Raw genomic sequence first — 25,261 nt, 5'->3', positions numbered from 1 at the left:
TATAGCACTGGCTAAAGTCACACTCTTTCTCTCTTTGGCCCAATGACTATACCCCGTGGGAGACTGAGAGACCCCCTCAGGCCATGATGGGGACACACGGCACTCCTTCCCTTGCTGCAGGGGCTGGTACTTACGGCCAAGGGGGGGACGCCAGCCGGTCTCTCAGAGAGCTGATGCTTTCGCCGAGCCGGCTCCTGCAGCATGCTGACCAGCTCCCCAAGGATCTTTCTTGTGGTCTTGGGCTGGGATGTCAGCATCTTCCACATCTCCGCAGCAACACTGCAAAGGGAGAGAGCCAGTGGTACCCGATCAGAGCCCTGCCAGCCTCCTGCACCCCTCGGCACTGGCACGCCTGCTGGGTCTCCCCTCACCGGCCGGCCCTTTGTTGCCCTCCTGCTCCTGCAAGGACCCTGTTGGCTGGTGCAGGCTACATGGGGCCAGGTCTGAGTGTCAGCCACAGGAGAGGCCGAGGGATGCCGTGCAGGGTTTTGCAGATTGGCCTGTGTCCAGGGCAAGCCAGCCTGCAAAACCCTCCAGGAGAAGCAGCAGTTCTGCAGGGAGCAGGAGATCTCTGGAGGGTTCTGCACTCCCCTGTCTCTGGCAGCGGGACCAGTCCGGGGGACCCAGAGTGCAAGTGGTGGTAGCCGCAGCCCCGTACCTGTCACATGACAGTGAGCAGCCCAGCAGGGTTCCGACCACCTCCTTGCTGAACCGGTAGCCCAGCAGGAGAAGGGCCCTGCGCAGCTCCTGCCGGGCAAGTGGCGTGCTGATGGAGTCCAGGTGGTTATAAATGTTCTTCACAGCCTCTGACACCTGGAAGGGAAATGGGGAGGTGGGGGCCTTGGCTTCCTCGCACGGCTATTGATCTGGGGAGCCAAGGACCTGCTGCACCTGAGAGCCATCTGCCCTCCCAGAACCTCTTCACCAGCCCCAGGCCTAGAACACAGCACTAGTTCCCAGCCTATCGATTCATAGACTGCAAGGCCACAAGCGGCCATGGTGATCACCTAGACCAGGGGTAGGCAACCTATGGCACGTGTGCTGAAGGTGGCACGCGAGCTGATTTTCAGTGGCACTCACACTGCCGGGGCCTGGCCACCGGTCCAGGGAGATCTGCATTTTAATTTCATTTTAAATGAAGCTTCTTAAAAATTTTAAAAAATTTATTTACTTTATATACAACAATATTTAGTTATTTATTATAGACTTATAGAAAGAGATTTTCTACAAACATTAAAATGTATTACTGACACGTGAAACCTTAAATTAGAGTGAATAAAGGAAGACTTGGCACATCACTTCTGAAAGGTTGCTGACCCCTGACCTAGACTGACCCCCTGCATTTCACAGGCCAGAGAACTGCCCCCCAATAATGCCTAGCATCCAGAGACAGAGTCTCCTACGGATGGGCTCCCCCAGCACGGTGTTCTCCCTGCAGCTCTTACCCTCCCCAAGCTGAGGCCGGGAACCTCCAGGATCGTATGCAGCATGTTCCTGGCCGTCAGTGCGTCATGGACGCTGGAGTCTCTCATGCCGTTGAGAGCAACGAGGACGAAGTCCATGCACTCAGACGTGTCGAAGAACTTCCCAAAAATCTGAAACAAACTGCCAGTGAAACCCCTTTTGCTGCCCAGGGTGGATCCGGTCAGTGGCCTAGCAGCCAGGACTGGCCCGGCCAGGAGTGCAGGCAAACCCCACTCTTCCGGGACAGGCCTGGCTTACTGCACCTGGGCAGCACAGTACCCAGCCAGCAATCGGAAGCTGTCATGCATGGCAGAGGCCAGCGTGGCAGTGCACGGGGGCACAATACTGCGCAGCACGGATACACTCTCTAGTGCTCAGCAGGGACTGGCGCTCATGCGCAGATGCAATGATGCCTTTTATTGCATTAATCTCTGAGGAAGCTCCCAGCAAACCTGACAAGGAGCTGGGATCAGGTTTGGATGAGCCCCAGTGCATCTTGGGATGTGTCATGTAGGGAGGCATATTGGGCTGCATTAGTAGAAGCACTGCCTGCAGATGGAGGGAAGTGATTATTCCCCTCTATTCGGCACTGGTGAGGTCACACATGGAGTATTGCGTCCAGTTTTGGGCCCCGCACAAGAGAAAGGATGTGGACAAATCAGAGAGAGTCCAGCAGAGGGCAATGAAAATGATGCGGGGGCTGGGGCACATGACTTGATAGCAGCCTTCACTACCTGCAGGGGGGTTCCAAAGAGGATGGAGCTCGGCTGTTCTCAGTGGTGGCAGATGAGAGAACAAGGAGCAATGGTCTCAAGTTGCAGTGGGGGAGGTTTAGGTTGGATATTAGGAAACACTATTTCACTAGGAGGGTGGTGAAGCACTGGAATGGGTTACCTAGGAAGGTGGTGGAATCTCCATCCTTAGAGGTTTTTAAGGTCAGGCTTGACAAAGCCCTGGCTGGGATGATTTAGTTGGGTTGGTCCTGCTTTGAGTAAGGGGTTGGACTAGATAATTTCCTGAGGTCTATTATTCTATGAGGTGGAGTGGGCCATAGGCAGGTCTCTGTCCCAGCTGAATGGGGTTAGTCACATCCTGGGTCTGTCCCTTCCCCCTGACTCCTAGGGTGTTAATTTCTGACTCCTGATAACTCTGGGCACAACAATCCCAGGAAGCACTGACTGTAGTTACCGATGTGATATTGCTGATGTTGGTGACCCAGAAGGCTCTCTCAGTTTGACTGTCCTCGAGGAGCTGCCGATACTCTGCACCGTGATTCACCGGCATTTTGGCTGACCCAGGGAGGGGAAACAGACAACAGGCAATATAAATCAGACCTTCGGTTAGCAAACGGGAGTTTTGCAAGGAAGTTTAGAGAGGGTGTGTGAGAGAAAAGTACATCTAACAAACATACTGTAAACTCAGGCCAATAACCTGTTCCCCCATCCCTCCCCCAAACTAAACAAACTAAACCCCCTGGAAGAGTAAAAATAAACCAGGCAGAAGGGCAGCAGCAGCGTGGGGCTCTCCAGTTGATTGCACTGAATGCAGCATGTACGATTACCAGCCCTGTGGGCAGGTAGCATATGTGGGCATTTGGCCCAAGGAGCTACTGGCCCTCGGAGACCAGGAGACCAGAGGGGCTGAACTGGTGGAGCCAAGGGAGACAGTGAGGTACATAGAGGAGACTTTTAGGGATGCAGTAGAGTAGTCCCACCCCCAGTCTGACAGCCTCTGTGCTGCTGAGGAGGGTGAAAGTTTCGGGGAAGGAGAACATCGAGCTGGGGCAGAGGGAGACGATCCCATAGTTGGGACCCACCTTCCAGATGAAGTCATGATGTCCTCTCACACTGAGGCTACCCCTCCTAAGGCGGGAATCCCACTTACAAAGAGATGCCAGGAAATAGTAATGGGGGATTCAATCAATAGACATATAAACAGTTGGGTTTGTGATGACTGGGAGAACCGCATGGTAAATTGCCTGCCTGGTGCAAAGGTTGCAACTATCACGAGACATCCAGACAGACTTATGTGCAGTGCTGTGGTATGTAGCCTAGCGTTTAAATCAGCCTCTGTATGAGATAGCTAATGTGAGAGTGAATTTTAAAAAAGTCTCCAGATGTGATCCCTGGTAAGCCTGACTTCAGTACCAGGCAAATTGTTGAAACTATAGGAAAGAACAGAATTATCAGACACGTCGGTGAACACAATTTGTTGAGGCAGAGCCAACATGCCTTTTATAAAGGGAAATCATGCCTCACCAGTCTACTAGAATTCTTTGAAGGGGTCAACAAGGATGTGGAGAAGGGTGATCCAATGGATATAGTGTACTTGGACTTTCAGAAAGCCTTTGACAGGGTCCCTCACCAAAGGCTCTTAACCAAAGGAAGCTGTCATGGGATAAGAGGGGAGGTTCTCTCATGAGTCAGTGGTTAAAAGATAGGAAGCAAAGGACAGGAATAAATGGCCAGTTTTCACAGTGGAGAGAGGTAAATAGCGTGGTCCCCCAAGGATCTGTGTTGAGACCAGTGTAGTTCAACATAGTCATAAATGATCCAGAAAAAGGGGTAACCAGTGAGGTGGCAAAATTTGCAGATGATACAAAATGACTCAAGATAGTTAAATCCAAAGCAGCCTGCGAAGAGCTACAAAGGGATCTAAAAAAAATGAGGGACTGGGCAAGAAAATGGCAGATGAAATTCAATATTGATAAATGCAAAGTAATGCACATTGGAAATCATAATCCCAACTATACATACAAAATTATGGGGTTTAAATGACCACTCAAGAAAGAGATTTTGGAGTTATCGTAAATAGTTCTCTGAAAACATCCAGTCAACGTGCAGCGGCAGTTAAAAATGCAAACAGAATGTTGGGAACCATTAGGAAAAGGATAGATAATAAAACAGAAAAATATCATAATGGTTCTATACAGTGGTGAGCTGGAGCCGTTTCCCACAGGTTCCCAAGAACCGGTTGCTAAAATTAGACCTCCGTGGAAAACCGGTTGTTAAAGGGCCAGGAGATGGGCAAAGAACTCCGGTCCGCGGGCCGGACCATCCTGTTGCTCCCAGGATTCCCAGCTGGGGAGGCTGAGGTTCCCCTGGCCCCTCCCCCGCTTCCCACCAGCTGCAGCGTGGCCAGTCGCCGGCACCAGTTGGGCAGCTCAGCTGAGCTCGGGAGTCGTCCTGCTGCCGCTTTTTGAGTAGCCCGGCAAGTGTGGGGGGGAAGGGGGCTGCTGCAAGCTCCAGGGCTGGCCAGAGGGGAGGGAAGGGACAAGTGGGGCAATTGGCCCAGGCCCTGCAGGGGCCCCCAGCCCCACGAGGATGTCTCCCCCGGGCTCTCCCCCGCTTCCCCCACCCCGCAGAGCCGCAGCATGGCCAGCAGCTGGGCAGCTCAGCTGAGCTCCAGAGTCGTCCTGCTGCTTTGAGCTGCTGGCAAGGTAAGGTACGGGGGAGGCTGCAAGCTCCAGGGCCGTGGGGGGGAGGGCAAGTGGGGCAATTTGCCCCAGGCCCTGCAGGGGACCCCGGACCCTCCTCTGCTTCCCTCCCTTAAATCAGAACTTTTTATAGGGAACCGGTTGTGAAGATTTTGGCAGCTCATCACTGGTTCTATATAAATCTATGATGCGCCGAAACCCTGAATACTGCATGCAGTTCTGGTCGCCCCATCTCAAAACAGATATACCAGAATTGTAAAAGGTGCAGAGAAGGGCAACAAAAATGATTAGGGGGATGGAACAGCTTCCATATGAGGAGAGATAAAAAAGATGGGGGGCAAGTCTACACTTCAAACACTGTATCGCCGTAGCTGCACTGGCGCTGTAGAGTTTACGTGAAGATGCTCCTATGCAAACAAGCTCTTAATCCACCTCCCTGAGAGGCGCTGGCTAGGTGAGTGGGAGAGGTGCTCCTGCCGACAGGGGTGTGGATTTTTCACACCCCTGAGCAATATAGTTATAACAATATAGGTCTGTAGTAGAGACCTGGGACTATTTCGTTTAGACAAGAGATGACTAAGGGGGGATATGATAGAGGTCTATAAAATCATGACTGGTATGCAGAAAGTGACTAGGGAAGTGTTATTTACTCTTGCACATAACAGGAGAACTAGGGGTCACTTTATGAAATGAAGAGGCAGCAAGTTAAAAACAAACAAAAGAAGGTATCTGTGCACACAATGCACAGGCAACCTGTGGAAATTGTTGCCGTGGGATGTTGTGAAGGCTAAAAGTATAATTGGGTTCAAGATAATCAGGGCATGTAACCCCATACTCTGCATGTCCCTAAACCTCTGACTACCAGAAGCTGGGACTGCATGTTAGGGGATGGATCACTCAGAATTTCCCTGTTCAGTTCATTCCCTCTGAAACATGAGGCACTGGCCACTATCTGAAGACACAATACTGGGCTAGATGAAACATTGGTCTGACTCAGTATGTCCATTCTTATGTGAGTTATGAAGAGTAGAATATGGATAGAGGGTAAACATCAGGGTAAACTCCATGGCTTGCAGGACTAAGGAGGATTTCTTTAAAAAACGTGTATTAGGAACAAAAGAAATCATAGCAGTGGTGTAGGCTCATTACTAGATGGAGACTGTTTAAAAGGTTGCAGAAAAGGTGGAAGTGTTCAATAAATATGTTTTTCATGTTGGAAACCCCATGTCAGTGTATTTAGGAAGGACAAGGGTCTCCAGTGCTCTTACATTTTAGCTGCAGCATGAAGGAGTAGACGTGGTGAAGGCCCTCCACAGCCAATTGCCAGATCTCCTGCTCCAGCTCCGCACAGCACAGAGTGAGACACCCCACCAGCTGGCCCAGGACGCTGAACTCCTCCACTTCCTGACGGAGAGAGGGAGCAAAGGGAGTCACTCGCCCCTGCAGACCTAGCGCAGCGAGTCCCCCTGGCATTGCCCTAGCAGTGGGTTAGAACAGGGGGAGGCAGAGGCCACCGCAGAGAGACTGGAGACAATGAGAGCAGGAGGAGCTGTGGGGCCCATCACCAGGGGCTGAGGAAAGCTCAGCAGGGATGGAGAAATCTGGGCAGCAAAGTCAGCAAACGTTACCCCCGAGTGGGGACCCAGGTAACGAATGAACTAACGTCCAGTCTCCATCTCAAGGGCAAGTTCCTAATCCCAGCCCCTTCTGCCATCCCCCTCCCTTCTTTGACCTCAGGCCCAGGAGCTTGGGGTCACCTTGGACTCCTCTGCTCTGCATTCTGCCTCTCTCACTCCATCCTGGAGCTCCCCAGAGCCCTCCCTTTCCGCGCCGCCCCCAGCCTGCCTGCTCTCTCCTGCCGGCTCTCTCCTGCGGCCTTGTCCTCTCGTCTCCCCCTCCTGCAGCCCCTGCACTGGCTCCCTGCTCTTCCCCACCTGGCACCAAGCCCCTTGCCCTCCTCTCCCGGGGTCTGCACAGCCTCCCCACTCCCACTCCCCAGTTCTCTGGCGCCTTTGGCCCCGCCCATCCCTTTCACTGTGTCCCCTCCCACCTCCCTCATTCTGTTCTGCTGACCCAGCCTCTGGGGGCACATCATCCGAGCGACCCCCTCCAGCTGCCAGAGGGGAAGCCCTTCCATAGGGGGGATGGAGCAGCTGGAGCAGCTCAATGGCCCTGAGCATGCAGAGCAAGGGGCGTTCATCTGGCAGCCTGGCAGGAGCTGATGCCAAAGCATCCCACAGGCGTCTGACAAAGGGGGTGAACAGACACCTGGGTTCGGAGGCTGCTGTCAGGGCAATCCTGTGTAAATGCACTGACCCTTCGGAGCAGACTTTGGTGCTAGGGGAACAGCGGGGAGAGTCCTTGGAGACAGAATGATGGGACTCGACCCAAATCCCACTGGAGTCAGAGGACAGACCCATCGACATCAGGGCTCGTTAGATTGGACTCCTACTGAGGATCTTGCTAAGTCACTATTCTAGGCCTGCGTTTTCCATGCCAGGGCGTGCTGCACCACGAGGCTGCTCAGTGTAGTTAGGAGGTGGCCAGGGTCACAGGCTGCTCACCTGGAATTTGCACTGAGACCCCATGAATTCCATAAGCCAGGTGATCCTTCCCACTGCCCTCAGCCGCTCATGCACCTCCTTGGATGTAGTCCAGGGGAGCAGGACCTGAGAGAAACAAATTGGGACAATAGATGTGCTTAACACAATATTAACAACAAGGGGGCAGGAATACAGGCTAAACTAGGGAGAGAACAGATAAATGACAATTGAGGTCAGTTAGATGTATTCAAGTTGGCAGAGCCTCATGATATTCACCCTAGATGGAGCTAGGCAAAGCAATCGCTGAACCTTTAGGAGGGCTGAGGTCCCAAAGGACTGGAGAAGGGCAGACACAGAACCTGTCTTCAGAAAGGGGAACAAGGAGGCCCCAAGGAATTATAGACCTGTCAGCCTAACTTTGGTACCCAGAAAGATACTGAACAAGTTATTAAACAGTATGTAAGAATCTAGAGGAGATAATAGGGTAATAACGAATAGCACCATGGATTTGTCCAGAACAAACCATGCCAAACCAATCTAATTTCCTTCTTTGACAGGGTTACTTGCCTAGTGGATGGAGGCAGGCAGTATATGATGATGTATATGAAGTTTAGTAAGGCTTTTGACACAGTCCCACAAGACATTCTCATAAGCAAACTAAGCCAGTCTGATCCAGATGAGATTACTATAAGGTGGGCATCCAACTGATGGAAAGACCATACTCAAAGAGGAATTATCACTGACTCGCTAGCAAACTGGGAGGGTGTCTCAAGTGGGGTCTCCCAGGGGTGTGCCTGGTCCAGTACTAATCAATATTTTCATTAAGAACTTGGTTAACGGAAAAGAGAGGATGCTTGTAAAGTTTGCGGATGACACCAAGCTGGGAGGGGTTGCAAGCACTTTGGAGGACAGATTAGAATTCAAAATCAGCTTGCTAAATTGGAGAGTTGGTCTGAAGTCAACAAGATAAAATTCAGTCAAAACAAAAGTGACGTAACACACTTAGGGAAGGAAAAATGCATAAAAACAAAGTGGGGGATAACCGGCTAGGTGGCAGTACTGCAGAAAAGGATCTGGGGGTTATCATGGATCTCACACTGAATATGAATCAACAGTGTGATGCTGTTGTGAAAAAGGGAAATGCCATTCTGAATTGTGATAGCTTGGAGCTCTGTGTCCAGTTGCAGGCACCATGCTTTAAGAAAGATGTGAACAAACTGGGGCCAGTCCAGAGGACAGCGACAAAAATGATCAGCAGTTTGGAAAACCTGACCTGTGAAGAAAGGTTGAACGAACTGGGTATGTTTCATCTTGAGAAGACATTGGGGGCACCTGTAACAGTCTTCAAATACGTTAAGGGCTGTTATACAGAGGATGGTGACAAATTGTTCTCCATGTCCCCTGGAGGTAGGACAAGAAGTAATGAGCTTAATCTGCAGCAAGGGAGATTTAAGTTAAATATTAGGAAAAAGTCTAAGGGTGGCTAAGCACTGGGACAGGTTACCTAGGGAAGTGGTGGACTCCCCATCATGGAGGTTTTAAAAAACAGGCTGGACAAACACTCAACAGGGACAGTCTAGGAATGCTTGGCCCTACCTCAGTGCAGGGGGTGGAGTAGATGACCTCTTGAGATCCCTTCCAGCCCTGCACTTCTGTGATTCCCTCTTCCCAGGTTCTGGGATCGAGGAGACCGAATCTCTGTCAAGGACATTTCCCTCTTTTGGGAGCACAAACGACCCACAGAATCTACTTCCTGTGGCCCCAGAACTAGAATGTTGGGGGAATCTAGCTCCGGGCTCTGGCCAGGTTGGTGGGGCCCATGGTGAACACAAAGGAATACCAGGTTCACATTGGGGCTCAGTGGAGAACACAGCAGATCCCGCCCACGCTCCTCCACCCCCACCCCATACAGACTTTTTCAGATATAGTGGGGGCACTTGGCCCTCCAGCCCAAGAACCTTTGTAGAGAACGTACTCTGAGGAGCCGAAGGCACGGGGGTGTCCCATGCTTGGGATTAAACAGAGCCTTGGTCCCTGAGCCCCACCCCAGCTACAGAACTAGTCCCCTTCCTGCCCCCACGCCTCCAGACCTTCAAGATGATTTGCAGCGCCAGAAGGTTGGGCTCCTGATCCTTGCACACCAAGGCCTTCAGCATCTCATCCATGGTTTTCAGAGTCTGCGTGCAGAGCAGAGGAGAAACCAGAGCAAGTGGAGTTACCCAGCCAGGTGATGAACCAATGCCCTGGCGTGTGACACCCCCCCAGGTCATAGCAGCCCCTGGTATTACAGCTCACCCACTCACTTGTACCCGCAGGGGACCTACTACAAACTCCTCCTGGCAACAGGGCCCCACCTGTCTTTGCTCTCCCCAGAAAGCCCACTGCACACAGTCTATCCCACTGGGAGAGTCAGACAGGACTCCACATTTGGAGGGCAGATTTCCAGCCAAGCTTCGGCTCCCCTGGCCTATGTGCACCTGAAGCAGCCGATCTCAGGCCTGTGCCCCCAGCCACGCATGGGGGATGAATGTGCTTGTGAAGGGAGTGTCTGTTCCCCACTAATTGTCGGTGCATGTGAAGGATAAATGCCTACTACTGCTACCCTAGGAGGGAGTTACTCCTTTATCTGGGCCTGTGCTTTGGGGCCTGTGCTTTGGTGCTGCAGGTCCTGTGCTGAAGTCCTGTCGGGGAGCTGTGATCATTACACTCTTATGCCAGTGCCAGGTAACCTAGGGGACAGTACACGAGCGAGTGGCAGGATTCCCACTCGGTTTGGGACGGCTCAACATGGCCGGTTTGGGGCTTACTTTGGTGCAGAGAGCAGCCTCCACCTCCTCCATGGTGTGTGCCGGAGGCAGGGAGAAGATGCGGGAGAAGCAGGTGGCGAGCAGGGTGGGTCGTGTCAGGACCAGCCACGGTAGCTTCATTTTGCTAAGAGAAGAGACACATGCGGATTTGGGGTCTGAGGCGGGACTGATGTGCTAATATTGCCCTCAGGCTCCCAGGACATGGAAACACCTGTGGGGGCTCCAGCTGGCAGGTGGCAGATGAGAACAGGCCAAGGGGGGGGGGGGTGGAAGGAGTTGGTGCTGCCTTCTCTCATACCAGCAGGCAGGGACTTAGTGTAGCCTGCAGCTGTCTGCTGTGACCCCACCAGCACTCACCGGCTGGGGCAGAGATCGCTGCGCTTCACCGAGAAACAACATCCTGCAAATGGCATGGACGGGAGACTAGAGCCTGCTGGCACCAAAGCGCCTCTGAACCCAGCGGCCACAGTGCAGAGGAGCCTGCCAGTCCTGCCCCGCTGGGGGCAGGAGACCCTCCCACCACAGCCGTCTGCACTGCGGCTGCACAGTCCGGGCCAGCAGAGAGATGCTGCATCAGCCCGCAGCCGGGCAGAACCGAAGCAGGGATCTAAGCCCTGCCCCTGCCCATTGCTCTCAGCCTGCTGGACAGGGCACACAGCTGTGTGCAGGGGGGCAGGAAGGTGGGGACAGCCCAGACAGCATTAACCTCTTCACCCCCACTGCCAGAGCATGGCCCCAGCACATGCAATGAGGTGCCAGGTGACTACTTGAGCTGCCCCTGCAGGACAGAGCCGTGCCCCTCGTGGCAGGCGGCAGCCAGTGAGGAACAGCTACGCCCAGTGCTGACGCAAATCCCGCCCCCTCTCACCCCGGCAGAGACGCGATCATGGCCAATGCCGTCGCCTGCCCCGTTGTCAGGAAGCCAGTGCTCAGTGGGGAGAGTTGCTTCAGCTCCTGCCCCACCTCCCCTTCCCATTCCTGGGGAACGAATTGAGCCAACAGCGAGAGCCCAGCTCCAGCCCGCAGCATCCATCACCTTCCAGACGCCTGATGGGCAGGCTTCTGGGAAGCTCAGAGCAGGGCACTAGCGGCACTGAGAGAGAGCCCCCCATGGCACAGGCAGTGCCAAGTGCCAGGGCTCAGCCTGCCCAGCCTCTCAGCCACTGGGAGTCGCTGAGCTGCCAGTGTGACGCAGCTGGCACTGACTCCAATCGCTCCGCTCCAGCAGCACCTAACTGCCCCTCTCCCCTCAGAGGGGACTGGTCCTGCCTTCCACGCCCCCTCCCCCATATCTTCATAAGGCCACGTGGAGAGGTCACCAGGCACCGAAGGATCCTCCACCACCTACCCACTGGTGCCAGTCCACATGCACCAGCACCATCATCTGGTGCCACATTTCCTGGGGGAATCAGAAAATGGGGGAGGAGCAGAGGGGGGAATGCCCTGGAAAACTGGCCATGCCAAGTGGCTGGCATGTCTGGCTGCATGTAGCACTGGCTGGGGCTGGGCCGGGCAGGCTGGGTACCTCAGCTTCATGATGGCGAGCATTGCTTGCTGACGCATCACGCCGGTCAGGGAGTCGACGGACTCGTGATCAATCAGCTCCTGAGGAGACAATGTGGGGAAATGCCAGCTGGGCTCCAAGCTCCTGCAAGGCTCCGACAGGGGAGCAAAGCGCAGGGCCTGCAACACGTGGGCTCAGCAGCCAGGTCGTCCTACTGCAGGCTTGATGGTGTGCAGGGCTCCAGCCAGGGAGCGCAGTGCAGGGCCTGTGCTCAGTGTCCCAGTGTCACGTGCCAGTGCTCTGCAAAGGCTCCATCAGCATTAGCACCCAAGGACTCCACCTGAGATCAGGCTCCCTTGTGCCCGGTGCTGCACACACACAGTGAGAGCCAGTCCCTGCCCCAGAGAGCTCACGAGCTAACTAGACGAGACAAGGCATGGGAAGGAAATTGAGGCACAGAGGGGGAAGTGACTTGCCCAAGGTCTTACTGCAGAACTGGGAGTAGAACCCCGGTGTGCTGAGCCCAGCCCACTGGACCACCCACCAGCCCACGCTGTCCCACGTTCAGGGAAGGGAGGTTAGCTCTGGAAAGCTTTCTGCAGCGCTGGAGAGCAAAGACTTTCCAAATCTACGGAGCAGATTTGTTGCTAGTTCCCTAGTGGGCACTGACTGCGGAGTGTTGGGGCTCTGGGCAGGGAGACTGGCGTACACAGAGCGACCCGGTGACTTGGGAAGCTGGGTGCAAGGGAACAATCTACGTTTCAATACAGTTATATGTTTAGGAACAAAGACGGCAGGCCACACCCACAGCATGGGGGGCTCTAACCTGGGAAGCGGTGACTCTGGAAAAGACTTGGCAGTCATGGTAATCAGCTGCCCATGAGCGCCCAGTGCGAAGTTGGGGCCAAAAGGGTTAATGCCATCCCGGGATGTACAAACAGGGCAATCTCCAGTTGTTAGAGAGGTTATTTTCCCTCTGTATTTGGCACTGGTGCGACCGCTGCTGGGATCCTGTGTCCGGGTCCGGTGCCCACAATTCAAGGAGAATGTTGATAAATTGGAGGGGGGTCAGAGAACAGCCCCAAGAGTGACTGAAGGACTGGGAAACATGCCTGATAGTGAGAGACTCAAGGAGCTCAATCAGTTCAGCTTAACGAAGAGAAAGTTACAGGGTGACTTGATGACAGTCTGTAAGTACCTACAGGGGAAGCAAATACTGGATAATGGGCTCTTCAGTCTGACTCGATCCAATGATTGGCAGCTGAAGTTCGACAAATCTGCAAAGATCTCCAGGCCAGTCACTAAACCCGCCAAGTAACACAGCCCCAGTGTGTGTTTTACTCACCTTTATCTTCTCCACTAGCAGGCCTTTGTCCATAAAAGCAGGCAGGCTGCTGAGGGTGCTGATGGAATCCAAGAACTTGAGTTTCTTGGCCTCGTCCTACGCCCCGCAGAGATTAGACACAAACAGGAAGGTTAGCGTGGAAAGGAGCTGCTAGTGGAAGAGATGTCAGAAAGCTTCCCCCCAGTGCTGCTCAGGCTTTGATATCCCAAATGGCAGAAGGCCATTCATCTGGCAACAGGAGTGACTATCTGGGGAGGGCAGGGCAGCTCTGTATGAAACCGGACCAGAGAGGGAGCAGATCTCACGGGGTAGGTGTCCAGAGAGGAACTGCAACATGGCAGCTAAGCAGCCAGACAGTGTTAGTAGGGGCTTGACAGAGTGGGAGGAACATCTGGGTGGGACACCCTGACACCCCAATATTCGCCACTGTCATGTCATTAGGATATGTTTTGTACAAAGTACATATTGTAAGGTATTGTAAAAGTCTTTATCTGCTAGACATTAATGTCTCGTTGGATTGTATGTGCTATCGCTGTATGTGCAGTTATGAAGTTCAGCTATGTATGTGTTCCTGAAACACGTTGTGAGGTTCAAAACAGCCTATCAGATACAACAGTAAAAATGCCAAACAATGGCTTATTGAGGAAATGCACACAAACAGCATAGAAACCTCTTCGAGATAACGCTACACAGTGGGAACTGTTGGACCCAGGTCGCAGCAAAAGAGTTTTCCAGCAGGTGGGAAGAGGAGATAAAAGGGGAACAATGACATCGGGGGGACCTCACGATCCCTGCAATAAGACACCTGGAAACACCTGAGGGACAAAGATTGAGCTATGAGAAGTGATGGTCTCAGGCTGGAGAGAGATTCCTAACCTGTGTAAGAAAACCTGGGAAATCCAAGCTGCACAGCAAAGAATCTTAAGAATCTGCCAGCCTGAGAATTTGCTAGTGTAGATCCTATCTATCTAGTGTGGAAAGCTTAGTTTGTATGTTGTGTTTATTTACTAAGGTAATCTGCCTTGTTCTGTTTGCTATCTCTTAGAACCACTTAAAATCTACCTCTTGTAGTTAAGAATCTTATTTCTTGTTTATCCCATAACCCAGTGTGTACAATTAGTAACTGGGGGGAGGGGCAAAGAGTTGTGCATGCCTCTCTCCACATCAAGGGAGGAGGCAAATTTCATAAAACCTTTGGGTCTGTACTCCAAAGGAGCTGGGCACCAGAGTACTGGCACAAGCCCCTTCAGCTGAGTCTTCCCACAGCTGATCTCAGGGTCTGTGTCTTTCTGCAGCTGGGCGTGGCCCTGCCTGAGTGTATGGCTGAAAGTGGCTTGTGAACTGAGCCCAGGGCTGCCCAGAGGATTCGGGGGGCTGGGGCAAAGCAATTTCAGGGACCCCTTCCATAAAAAAATAGTTGCAATACTATAGTGTCATGTATTTGGAAATGTAAAAAATAACCAGTGAAATACATTCAAAAATTAATTTTTAATAATTTGAAAATACACCTCTACCTCGATATAACACTGTCCTGTGGAGCCAAAAAGTCTTACCGCATTATAGGTGAAACCGTATTATATCGAACTTGCTTTGATCCACTGGAGTGCGCAGCCCGACCCCCCGCAGAGCACTGCTTTACCGCGTTACATCCGAATTCGTGTTATATTGAGTAGTGTTATATCGGGGTAGAGGTATACACGAAATACATGATTTTAAAACATTCAATGCTTTAATGTGTGTGTCATAACTATCAAGGGAAGGGAACTGCCCTCCTGTGTACAATACTATAAAATCCCTCCTCGGCAGAGACACTAAAATCCTTTTACCTGTAAAGGGTTAAGAAGCTCAGGTAACCTGGCTGACACCTGACCCAAAGGACCAATAAGGAGACAAGATACTTTCAAATCTTGGGGGCGGGGAGGAGGCTTTTGTTTGTGCCCTTTGTTTTGGTGGTGTTCGCTCTTTGAACTAAGAGGGACCGGACATCAATCCATGTTCTCCAAATCTTTCTGAACAAGTCTCTCATATTTCAAACTTGTAAGTAACAGCCAGGCAAGGCGTGTTAGGTTTAACTTTGTTTTCTCAACTTATAAATGTTCCTTTTTGCTAAGAGGATTTACCTCTGTTTGCTGTAATTTTGAACCTAAGGCTAGAGGGGGTTCCTCTGGGCTCTATGAATCTGATTACCCTGTAAAGTTATTTTCCATCCTGATTTTACAGAGATGAGTTTTACCTTTCTTTCTTTAATTAAAAGCCTTCTTTTTAAGAACCTAATTGATTTTTTCCTTGTTTTAAGATCCAAGGGGATTGGATCGGTGTTCACCAGGGACTTGGTAAAGAAGTTTCTCAAGACTATCTAGGGAAGGGAGTTAGTATTTAGGAGTGGTGGCAGCAAAACCAGATCTAAGCTGGTAGTTAAGCTTAGAGGTGTTCATGCAGGTCCCCACATCGGTACCCTAAAGTTCAGAGTGGAGAAGGAACCTTGACAGTATATATACATTTGCAATTACATAATGGGCTGTTGCTGGGTGATGGTGATGGTTGGTGCCAATGGGCCGGCGCTGCCTGGGGGTGGCGCTGCTGTTGCCCAGGGCTGGGTGGGGAGCTGGGCTCAGGGCTGGGGGGCCTGTCAGGAGGGTGTCCAGCTCAGAGGGGCTTACCATGCTGCTTACTCCCACCTCCCCCCTCTCCCAGAGCCTCAGAGCGTGCCGCGTCCAGGAGCTTTCCTGGCCCCTGGACAGAACTGCAGCAGCCTGGCTCCATCAGGACCTGAGCTCACAGCCCCGCCCCCTTACCCCATGCGGCTCTGAGCGGGAGGTGCTCAGGCCACGCCCCCTTACCTTGCAGCTCAAGCAGGAGGGGCTCAGGCCATGCCTCCTTACCATGTGGCTCTGAGCCGGAGGTGCTCAGGCCATGCCTCAGGCCATGCCTCCTTACCATGCAGCTCAAGCGGGAGGCGCTCTGGCCCCGCCCCCTTACCATGTGGCTCCAAGCGGGAGGAGCTCAGGCCCCGCCCAAGCCACGCTGCTTTAGTTCTGTCCAGGGCCACTCCTGGAGGGGGTGCGCTGAGGCGCCGGGGGATGGGGGCAGGCGGAGGGAGCCTCCGGCATTCTCGTGGGGGCCTCTGCGTGGCCCGGGGCCTGGTTCAAATTGCCCCACTTTTCCCCCCCTCTGGGTGTCCCTGCCCAAGCCCAGCAAGACAAGGTAAAGGGGGCCCAGGCTGGCAGAACAGGCGGGCTCAGTGGTATCCCGATACATCAGGTGGCACCTCAAAGGGGCTGGAAATTGAAAGTAGACAAATTCAAACTGGAAATGTACGTTTTTAACTGAGAAAGTAATAGACCATTGGAACAACTGAGCAAGTGGCATGGTGGGTGACCTTTTGTAACTCAAGGCAGGACATTTTTAAGATACTTTAGTTTCAACAGGAATTATTCGGGGGCTGGTCTCTGGCCTGTGTTATACAGGAGGTCACAGTGGTCCCATCTGGCCTTAGAATCCATGCATCTCCCGGAGAAGGGCGGATGGTGCATGTGGACAGGGCACTAGCTGACAGGTCAGAGGAGGGCTCTTAGTACCTGTTCATTGCTTGTGAGAAAGGCGTTGATGTTCTCCAGGGCCTCTTTCTCCTCCCAGTCTATCCTCCTAAAGCAGGCGTTGCAATAGGATGGTGAATCTGATCAAAGACAGAGCGGTGGTAATACCTGGGTCTGCCAAGCTGCAGGCTGGGTGACAGAGATCTTAGAGAAAACCCTTACCCCTCACTCCCGCCCCAGCAGGGGAGCAGCCCCCATGCACAGCAGGGTCTGGCACAGCGATTCCTGGATTCCTCACCTCTTTGCTGCCCAGCCCAGCAAGGATCCAGTCAGAGCCCTGGTTCCCAACAGCCACCCCACTTCCCCGCCCAGCATGCAGGCTCAGTCTGGGGATTTGGAGAGCGTCACATCTGGAAGGAGGGATGATGTCAGGCCATGAGTGGTGTCCCAACTCTCCAGGCCATTGCTGGAGGGGGCAGAGGGACTGGCAGTGAATTGCTCTGGTCCTCGTGTAGGAGAGGGAACAGTTGCCCAGTCTGTGTGAGATATGGGTACCCAGAGCCTGCCCGTTCTGCTTGTTCTGACTGCCTCTCCTGCCGCCAACAACAGCCAGCCAGAGCCATCGGGTGTAACCTGGGCAGGCACTGGGCTCCCATCGTCAACCCTCCCCCCCAAATGCCCTGTGCTGGGACATGCAACAAAGGAGCCAGCAGATGGGGCTGCAACACCAGGGGGCATCTTATGCTCTGGCCGGTGCCCTGCAATCCTAGGCTTTAACAACCCACCCTGCACCAAGCAGCCCCTTCGACGGGTGGAAAATATCTTCCAACCCTGCAGCGTGACAGATCAGGGTGGGCGATTCAGTCAGTCTCCACCCCATGCTTCGGCTGCCGTTTCTAATGCCCCAATCAGCTCTAGAGGCTGCAGCTGCTGCCAGCAGGAGGGGCCATTCCCCCCTGCCGGGGTTTTCCTGTCTCTCCATCTCATGGCAGCTCAGAGCAATACAAGGTCTATGGAGTCTTCTCCCCCCAGTGACACCCTAGTCCTGCCACCCAACCCCCAGAGGGGCCAAGCCCCACCGCAATGCAGGGCCATGGCCCCGGCCATTTCTGCAGCCCCCTCCGCCCACCCAGGAGGTACCCACTCACTGGCACGGAAGGGCTGAGGCACACACAGCTCCTGCTTCTGCTGTGGGATCTTTTGCCAACTCTCCCATGGGGCAGGTTTCCTCTCCACCCAGGCACCGATGGGCATTGAGGAGTCCTTGGGGGCTTCTTCAGCCATCCTGCAAGAAGCCAGGACAAGGCATTGCTTGTGAGTGACGAGAGGTGACTGCCCCGTTCAGCATCAGGGCCAGCCCAATTATTTCTGTTCCACCAGCGCCTACAGATGCCAGCTGAGATCAGGGCCCTGTTGCACCAGGTGCTGCAGACAATCCCTGGGCCACAGGGCTCAGACTCTAACTAGCCAAGGCAGCCAGCAGGGAAACAAGTGAAGGGATGTGCTCAAAGTCACCCAGCCAGTCAGCAGGACAGGCAGGATTAGAACCCAGGTCTCCTTATGCCCAGCCAGCACCCCATCCCGCAGGCCAAACGGCCTCCCTGGGTCACTCCCACCTCTCCTTCTGCTGGTTCACAAGCTGCACAGCAGACAGGCTGGATCCAGCCACTCAGGATTCTTCCTGCCCAGGGAAATTACCCTAATCCCTTCCCCCAGGAATATTGGGGCCATGGCAGTTCCCAGGTGGGCGAGGCCAGGGGGGTGGGGCAGCTGGGGCGGGCTCGTGAGCAGCAGGAGTTGCTCACCCCCCCCCCCCGGTGAAAGGGCAGGAGCAGAAGGTGGGAGAGCAGCAGAGAGGCTGGTACCTTCTCTTCCAACGTGCCCAACCTCAATTGCATTTATCCTGACCACCCTCTGCAGGGCAGGGCCTGGCTGCTACCCCCACTGAACAGACACGGAACTGTGGCACAGAGGGAATAAGGGACTTGCCCAAGGCTACGCAGACTATCTCTGGCAGAGCTGGGAAATGGCCATGGGTCTCCTGGGTCCCAGGCTGGCACCTTCTCTTCCAACCTCCTGCCCCCTTTGTCCCTGGTTCAGTGTGAGCTGTGAGAGCTCCTGTGGGCACAGGAGCTGGCTTGTGCCCAGATGGAACAACGTTGCCTATTGCACAGATCTCACTTTTCCCGAACATTGAAAATGCTGCTAAAACCATACCAGGGCCCGCCAGGATCCCTGCAGCTGGTCATTGCAAAGTTGTGAACTGTTCCCTGGCCTCCCAGAGTGGGGCAGTGGGAGAGGGTGGGGCTGGCCCAAGGCCCTGCTGGATGGCGGCTCATGTATATGGGGTCCCAGTGCTACAAAGCTGTGTGCCAGGGGCCACGCTTTCTGGGGGTTTCACGGCTCATCTCTCCAAGGCCTGTGTGGCAGCAGCCGCTGGAGAGCATCCCAGGCCTGATTCCCCCCATGATGGGTCTCCTAAATGGCCCCTGCTCTGGGGGGCTCCATTCCTCACTCAATGTCTCCTGCTGACTCTCCAGCAGCTGCACGGCAGGTGTCCTAATGCAGCCCTAGCCCTCTCCAGAGCTCAGGGGCACTGTCCTGGCATCGGACTGTCTTGGTAAATAGAACAATGGCTCCTGGCAACCTGAGAATGCCTGTTCCCCTGGCATCCTCAGTGCCATTCCCTATGGAAGTGATGGGGTCAGCAAAGGTGATGGAGGTGGTCAGGCCTAGCTCGCTATTGATATGCCAGGTGCAGGGGGCGAGGTGCAGAGCCAGGGAGGAGATTGGGGCGGCAGGAGTGGCACATTGTGATGTGGCGCGGGCGGGAACTAGCTCCCCACAGCTGAACGCTCCGCAACACTGGCGGATTCAGATCCAAACCTAGATCAGGCTCCAAATTCACAGCTGGCCCCTCCCCCTGATCCGGAGCGGCTGAGACTCCAGCGCTCTGTGGAAGAGACCAACAAACACCAGATCCTGGGGTGGGCTTCCCCCAGAGACAATCTCGTGCTTGGAAGGGAGATGCCCAGAGCCGGCAGCTCCACCACTCACGCTCGCAGCTGCCTGGGAATGAGCCAGGATCAGAGCTTCGGATAGCGCGCAAAGCCCGGATCAGCACCCCCAGGCCTGCGAGGGACCCGCACCGTCTGGGGGTGGGTGATTTCACCAGAGAGGGAGCTTCCCACAGACTCTCCAGCTCCCTCACCTCTCATGCTTCTTCCCATTTGCCTTTCATCACTGCCACATGGACCAAGTTGGCCACCAGCTGCCTCCCTGTCTGGACACTTACCTGGCCCCATCAGGGCAGTGGCTGAGCAGAGGTGGCCAATAGAAGATTCTCCTACCTGGAGTCAGGAGTGGGCAGAAGACTGCGTTTAAATGGTCCACCCACTTTCTGCTGCCGGTGGCAGAGCTGAAACGGCTGGCTCAGTGTTCCTCAGCAGCACGTGCCGGCTCTCGCTCTGTCAGAGCCAAGCCTGGCAGTGAGGGGATGAGGCTGTGCCAGCCAGCAGGGGGCATGTCACAATGGGCAGGCGAGTCACAAGCCAGCCAGTGTGTGACTCCCCAGCCATGGGATGCCCCAGCCCAGACTAGTTCTGGCCTCGCAGGGTTTAAGAGCCTGTCCTTCCCCACCAGGGTCATGGGAGGGACCTTCCACTCCCCACAGTCACAGACGTTCGGCTGGAAGGGACCGCTGGACTTGTCTAGCCCCAGCTCCTGCAGACCCCAGGCCAGAGCCCCTCCCTGCATCCATGCAGCTGAAGCCAGGAGGTTGCCGGATGGATCCCTGAGTGGGAGAATCAGTTCCATCCCGGCTCCTCCTCCTCGTGACAGTACAGAACGGGGGTTCCCGAACTCTCTCCTCCTCCAGCTCCCAGCCCATGCTTTAAGAGCAGCCCCCCCCTCCCACCCAACTGAGTCTCAGGCCTTGCTAGCCACTCAGTGCCACAGCAGCCCCAGGAGATGATTGTTGCGGGGGTCTCAGCCCGGGGAAGGCAGTGACTCCTAGAAGCAGGGAAAGCAGCAGCACCATAGCTCAGGGAAGTCTGGCAATGCCAGTGGCTGGCTGGGGTCTGACAGCCCAGGCACCCAGAGCAGATTGTCAAAGGCCAAAACCCTCTCACCACCGGCTCTGTAGCTCCCTCTTGCTTTTGGTCTGTCTTAGGCACCATCCTGGCCCTCATCCCCGTGGCATCAGAGCACTGCCCAACCTCGATTGCATTTAATCTAACCACCCCCTGCAGGGCAGGGCCTGGCTGCTACCCCCCACTGAACAGACAGGGAACTGTGCCACAGAGGGAGTAAGGGACTTGCCCGAGGCCACGCAGAGTATCTGTGTCAGAGCTGGGAAATGACCATGGGTCTCCTGGGTCTCAGACTGTTGCCTTTGTCTGGCAGGAGCAAGTTCCTGGCCCTGGAGTGATGTTGAGCAGACTGAGCTGCTGCTGTGAGACTGATATAGCTGCTCTGGAAGTCACAAGGCCAGTTCCTGGCTTGTGGATTGGCTGGAGCCCAGCACAGGAGGGACTCAGCCCCTTACAGATGGCTCCCAGGGCGCTTGGCTCCCGGCCCCGCTGGGTACTGACATGCCAGGTGCAGGGGGCGAGGTGCAGCGCCAGGGAGGAGATTGGGGAGGCAGGCGCACTGAGGTGGGGCTGAGCGGGCAGGTGCTGAGGAGCTGCGGCTGGCTGGCCAGCAGAGAGGAGGAGCAGCAGCTCGGCTCTGGAGGGCCCAGCAGCAGCTCCACACAGGGCGCTGCCAGAGCCTGGCAGGTGGCTGGCTGAAGTGGCATGCTGTGCTATGGTGTGGGCAGGAGCTAGCTCCCCACATCTGAACGCTCCGCAGCACCGGCGGATTCAGATCCAAACCCGGATCTGGCTCCAAATTCACAGCTGGCCCCTCCCCCCGATCTGGAGTGGCTGAGACTCCAGCGCTCTGTGGAAGAGGCCAACAAATGGCAGCTCCTGGGGTGGGCTTACCCCCCGCCACAAGGCAATCTCGTGCTGGGAAGGGAGATGCCCAGAGCTGGCAGCTCCACCACTCACATTCCCAGCTTCCTGGGAATGAGCCAGGATTAGAGCCCTGGGTAGCGCGCAAAGCCCGGATCAGCACCCTCAGGCCTGCGAAGGACCCACACTGTCTGGGGGTGGTTGATTTCACAAGAGAGGGGGCTTCCCACAGACTCTCCAACTCTCTCACTGTGACAAAGTGGGACTGTTCTTAATGTTGCCTCTGAATACTGTAGGGGTGCCTCAGTTTCCCCTATGCATTTCTTAAGTCTCTAGGTGGTGGGATAAAGGCCAGTGTGCATAAATGGCTGACACTGTTTCCGGGCAGCTAATGGCCGGGGCCCTTCCCCACTGCAAGGGGATGCTAAAGGTGTTGGAGAACAAAGAGATCAGGTGACCTCCTGGCCCGGGAAAGAGACAAAGGCCAGAGAGCAGGGGCTGGAGAGTTTCCGTTTGGAGCTGGCTGGGGATGAGGAGTGAAGTGCAGATGTGGGTGTCTGGCTCACTGCCCCCCAAAATGGACCCGGCTAAGGGGTCCTGTTCTCTGGACCTACAAGCTCTGTTTTAGACCGTGTTCCTGTCATCTAATAAACCTCTATTTTACTGGCTGGCTAAGAGTCCCATCTGACTGCGAAGTGGGGGTGCAGGACCCTCTGGCTTCTCTAGGACCCTGCCTGGGCAGACTCACTGTGGGAAGCACAAGGAGGGGCAGAGGATGCTGAATGCTCCAAGGTCAGACCCAGGAAGCTGGAAGCCCTGTGAGCTTCTGGCCCAGAAGAGCCTGCTCACAGAGAGGAGACTTCCCTAGACTCCTGACTGGCTTCATAGGGAGCAGCTCCAGAGTATTGCCCAGGGACTCCATGACACACACCTCTTATGCTTCTTCCCATTTGCCTTTCATCACCCCCACATGGCCCATGTTGGCCACCAGCTATCTCCCTGTCTGGACACTTACCTGGCCCCATCATAGCAGCGGCTGAGCACGCGGGTGTTGTTGAATTTAGCGTCTCAACCCCCCCATGGAGCAGGGACTTGCTCTCCCTAGTTTGCTCAGGCCCAGAGTGTCAGGGACTCATCTGATCTCACTCAGAAGACTTACAGCAGAGCTGGGAACTGAACACATCTCTCCTGAGTCCCAGTCCAATGGCCTCATCTACCAGCCTGTGCCGCCTTCCATGCCTTGCCACCAGCCCCGCTAAATCCTCCTCCTTGTCTCCGTCCCCTCTGGGCTTGACTGGTGCGACCCCTTCTGTTTAGCCGCCCCAGACTCCCTCCTGTGCGCATGCCGCTGCCCACTTCCTCACTGGCACCGGGCTAGACAGCCAGCACCAGGGCACTTGGCAGCCAGGAGCTTGCAGAAGGCTCGGTGTGGCTGGCGATGCAATGGAAAAGCAGAGGTGGGCAATAGAAGATTCTCCTACCTGGAGTCAGGAGTGGGCAGAAGCCGGTGTGTATATGGTCCACCCACTTTCTGCTGCCGGTGGCAGAGCTGAAACGGCTGGCTCAGCGTTCCTCAGTAGCACGTGCAAGCACTCGCTCTGCCAGAGCCAAGCCTGACAGTGAGGGGATGAGGCTGTGCCAGCCAGCAGGGGGCATGTCACAATGGGCAGGTGAGTCACAAGCCAGCCAGTGTGTGACTCCCCAGCCATGGGATGCCCCAGCCCAGACTAGTTCTGGCCTCGCAGGGTTTAAGAGCCTGTCCTTCCCCACCGGGGTCATGGGAGGGACCTGTGACGGGTTGGATCACAGAAACCCCCCGGGAGCTGCCACCTGATGTGCCAAGACTACCTCTGCTCCTGTTTTCCCTGCCAGCTCAGGACTCCAGCACCCTGTCTTGCTAAGCCAGACACTCCCGTCTGCTCCAACAAAGACCCAGGGTCTGAATTACTTGCCCCAAAGCTGCAGGTTTACCTGAAAACAGCTCACAGAAGTGTGTTTGTCTTTAGCACTCAGATGCCCAACTCCCAAATGGGGTCTAAACCCAAATAAATCCGTTTTACCCTGTATAAAGCTTATGCAGGGTAAACTCATAAATTGTTCACCCTCTACAACACTGATAGAGAGAGATGCACAGTTCTTTGCTCCCCCAGGTATTAATACATACTCTGAGTTAATTAATAAGTAAAAAGTGATTTTATTAAATACAGAAAGTAGGATTTAAGTGGTTCCAAGTAGTAACAGACAGAACAAAGTAAGTCACCAAGCAAAATAAAATAAAATGCACATATCTATGTCTAATCAAACACTGAATACAGATAAGATCCTCACCAGTTCCGGAAGGCTCCCTTTTACAGACTAATCTCCTTTTAACCTGGGTCCAGCAATCACTCACACCCCTTTGTTCCAGTTTCCTCCAAGTATCCTGGGGGTGGGGAGGCTCTCTCTTTAGGCAGCTGAAGACACAATGGAGGGGTCTCCCACGGGTTTAAATAGACTTTCTCTTGTGGGTGGAGATCCCCCTCCTCACTCCTATGGAAAGTCCAGCTCCAAGATGGAGTCCTGGAGTCACCTGGACAAGTCACATGTCCATGCATGACTCACAGTCTTTACAGGTAGAAGCCATTGTCCACATGATATCTTGCATGTCTCCAGGAAGACTTCTTATGGGGACTGGAGCATTCCAAGATGCATTGTTCCCCAAGTGCTTCCTGATCGGGTACTTAACCTTGCGAATTCCTTCCTAAAGAAGCTGACCAAATGCCTCACAAAGCTTACTTAGAAATCAAGCAAGTTATACAGCCAATATTCTTAACCTCAAGTACAAAATGATAGATGTGTCCAAATAGGATGACTAGATATAGTAGACCATAACCTTTACAGAGATATGTTACATGGCACAGGCAGCACAAAACATATTCCAGTTATGTCCTATTTTCATAAAGACTTATGGGAGGTACCGTCACAGGACCTTCCGCTCCCCACAGTCACAGACGTTAGGCCAGAAGGGACCACTGGGCTCATCTAGTCCCAGCTCGTGCAGACCCCAGGCCAGAGCCCCTCCTCGTATCTATGCAGCTGGAGCCAGGGGGTTCCCCAGATCCCCGAGTGGGAGCATCAGTTCCATCCTGGCTCCTCCTCCTTGTGACAGCGCAGAATGGGGGTTCTTGAACTCTCCCTACCCCCAGCTCCCATTCCCAGCTCACGCGGGCGGCTCTTTGCACCTGCCCAAGCTGCCGGGTGCCTTGGCCATGGGATGTAAAACGGCCCCATCTCTGCTTCCCCTTCCACCACGGCAACAACGCACAAGCTGCTTTAAGAGCAGCCTCCTGCCCCTCCCCACCAGCTGAGTCTCAGGCCTTGCTAGCTGCTCAGTGCCTCCGCAGCCCCAGGAGATGATTGCTGCGGGGGTCTTGTGTGACATTATGAGTCTGATCTAATATCTCACTGAAGAAAAACAGGGCCAGAAAGAGTTAATTAACTCACAGACTAACCTGACCCAGGGCTGAACTTTATAAACTGGTTAGGAAGATGTGTAAATGAATAGAGCTTTGAAATGTAGGTCTGCATTGTTAGAGATAGAAGGGTAGGTGTTTGCTCAGGTCTTGTGATGTAAGCAAACAAGACTTGTTTATTGCTATGGCTTTAATTTAAAGATCAAAAAAGGAATATTA

The 25,261-nt window shown here is 54.2% G+C and overlaps 2 protein-coding genes across 10 annotated transcripts in view; both read right to left on the bottom strand.

The window, feature by feature from the left end:
• The window catches only part of LOC123369703 (maestro heat-like repeat-containing protein family member 7), a 422,324-nt gene that overhangs the window by 47,844 nt on the left and 349,219 nt on the right, over window positions 1–25,261 (bottom strand). For 4 of the 9 annotated variants that reach the window (XM_045015620.1, XM_045015621.1, XM_045015619.1 and 1 more), the window contains exons 4-5: window positions 13,100–13,195; window positions 11,776–11,855 (exon numbers count right to left, since the gene is read on the bottom strand). In XM_045015620.1, the coding sequence (XP_044871555.1) occupies window positions 11,776–11,855; window positions 13,100–13,195 (176 nt within the window). Of the gene's footprint in view, window positions 1–11,775; window positions 11,856–13,099; window positions 13,196–16,677; window positions 16,776–17,783; window positions 17,921–19,150; window positions 19,653–19,985; window positions 20,249–23,071; window positions 23,204–25,261 lie in introns of those variants that run through there. The other 5 variants (XM_045015625.1, XM_045015624.1, XM_045015626.1 and 2 more) reach the window with 5 other exon arrangements.
• On the bottom strand, window positions 6,064–10,119 carry LOC123369716 (maestro heat-like repeat family member 5). The gene is made up of 3 exons (XM_045015643.1): window positions 9,534–10,119; window positions 7,465–7,569; window positions 6,064–6,304 (listed from the first exon to the last, which is right to left on the bottom strand). Exons 1-3 carry the CDS (start codon window positions 9,711–9,713, stop codon window positions 6,137–6,139), a joined length of 453 nt encoding a protein of 150 aa, XP_044871578.1. The 5' UTR covers window positions 9,714–10,119; the 3' UTR covers window positions 6,064–6,136.

The sequence above is a fragment of the Mauremys mutica genome, chromosome 4 (assembly GCF_020497125.1).
Source record: "Mauremys mutica isolate MM-2020 ecotype Southern chromosome 4, ASM2049712v1, whole genome shotgun sequence".
NCBI classification, from domain to species: Eukaryota; Metazoa; Chordata; order Testudines; family Geoemydidae; genus Mauremys; species Mauremys mutica.
The sequence above is the reverse complement of the archived record's forward strand: the minus strand, read 5'-3'. Positions and strand labels throughout refer to the sequence as shown.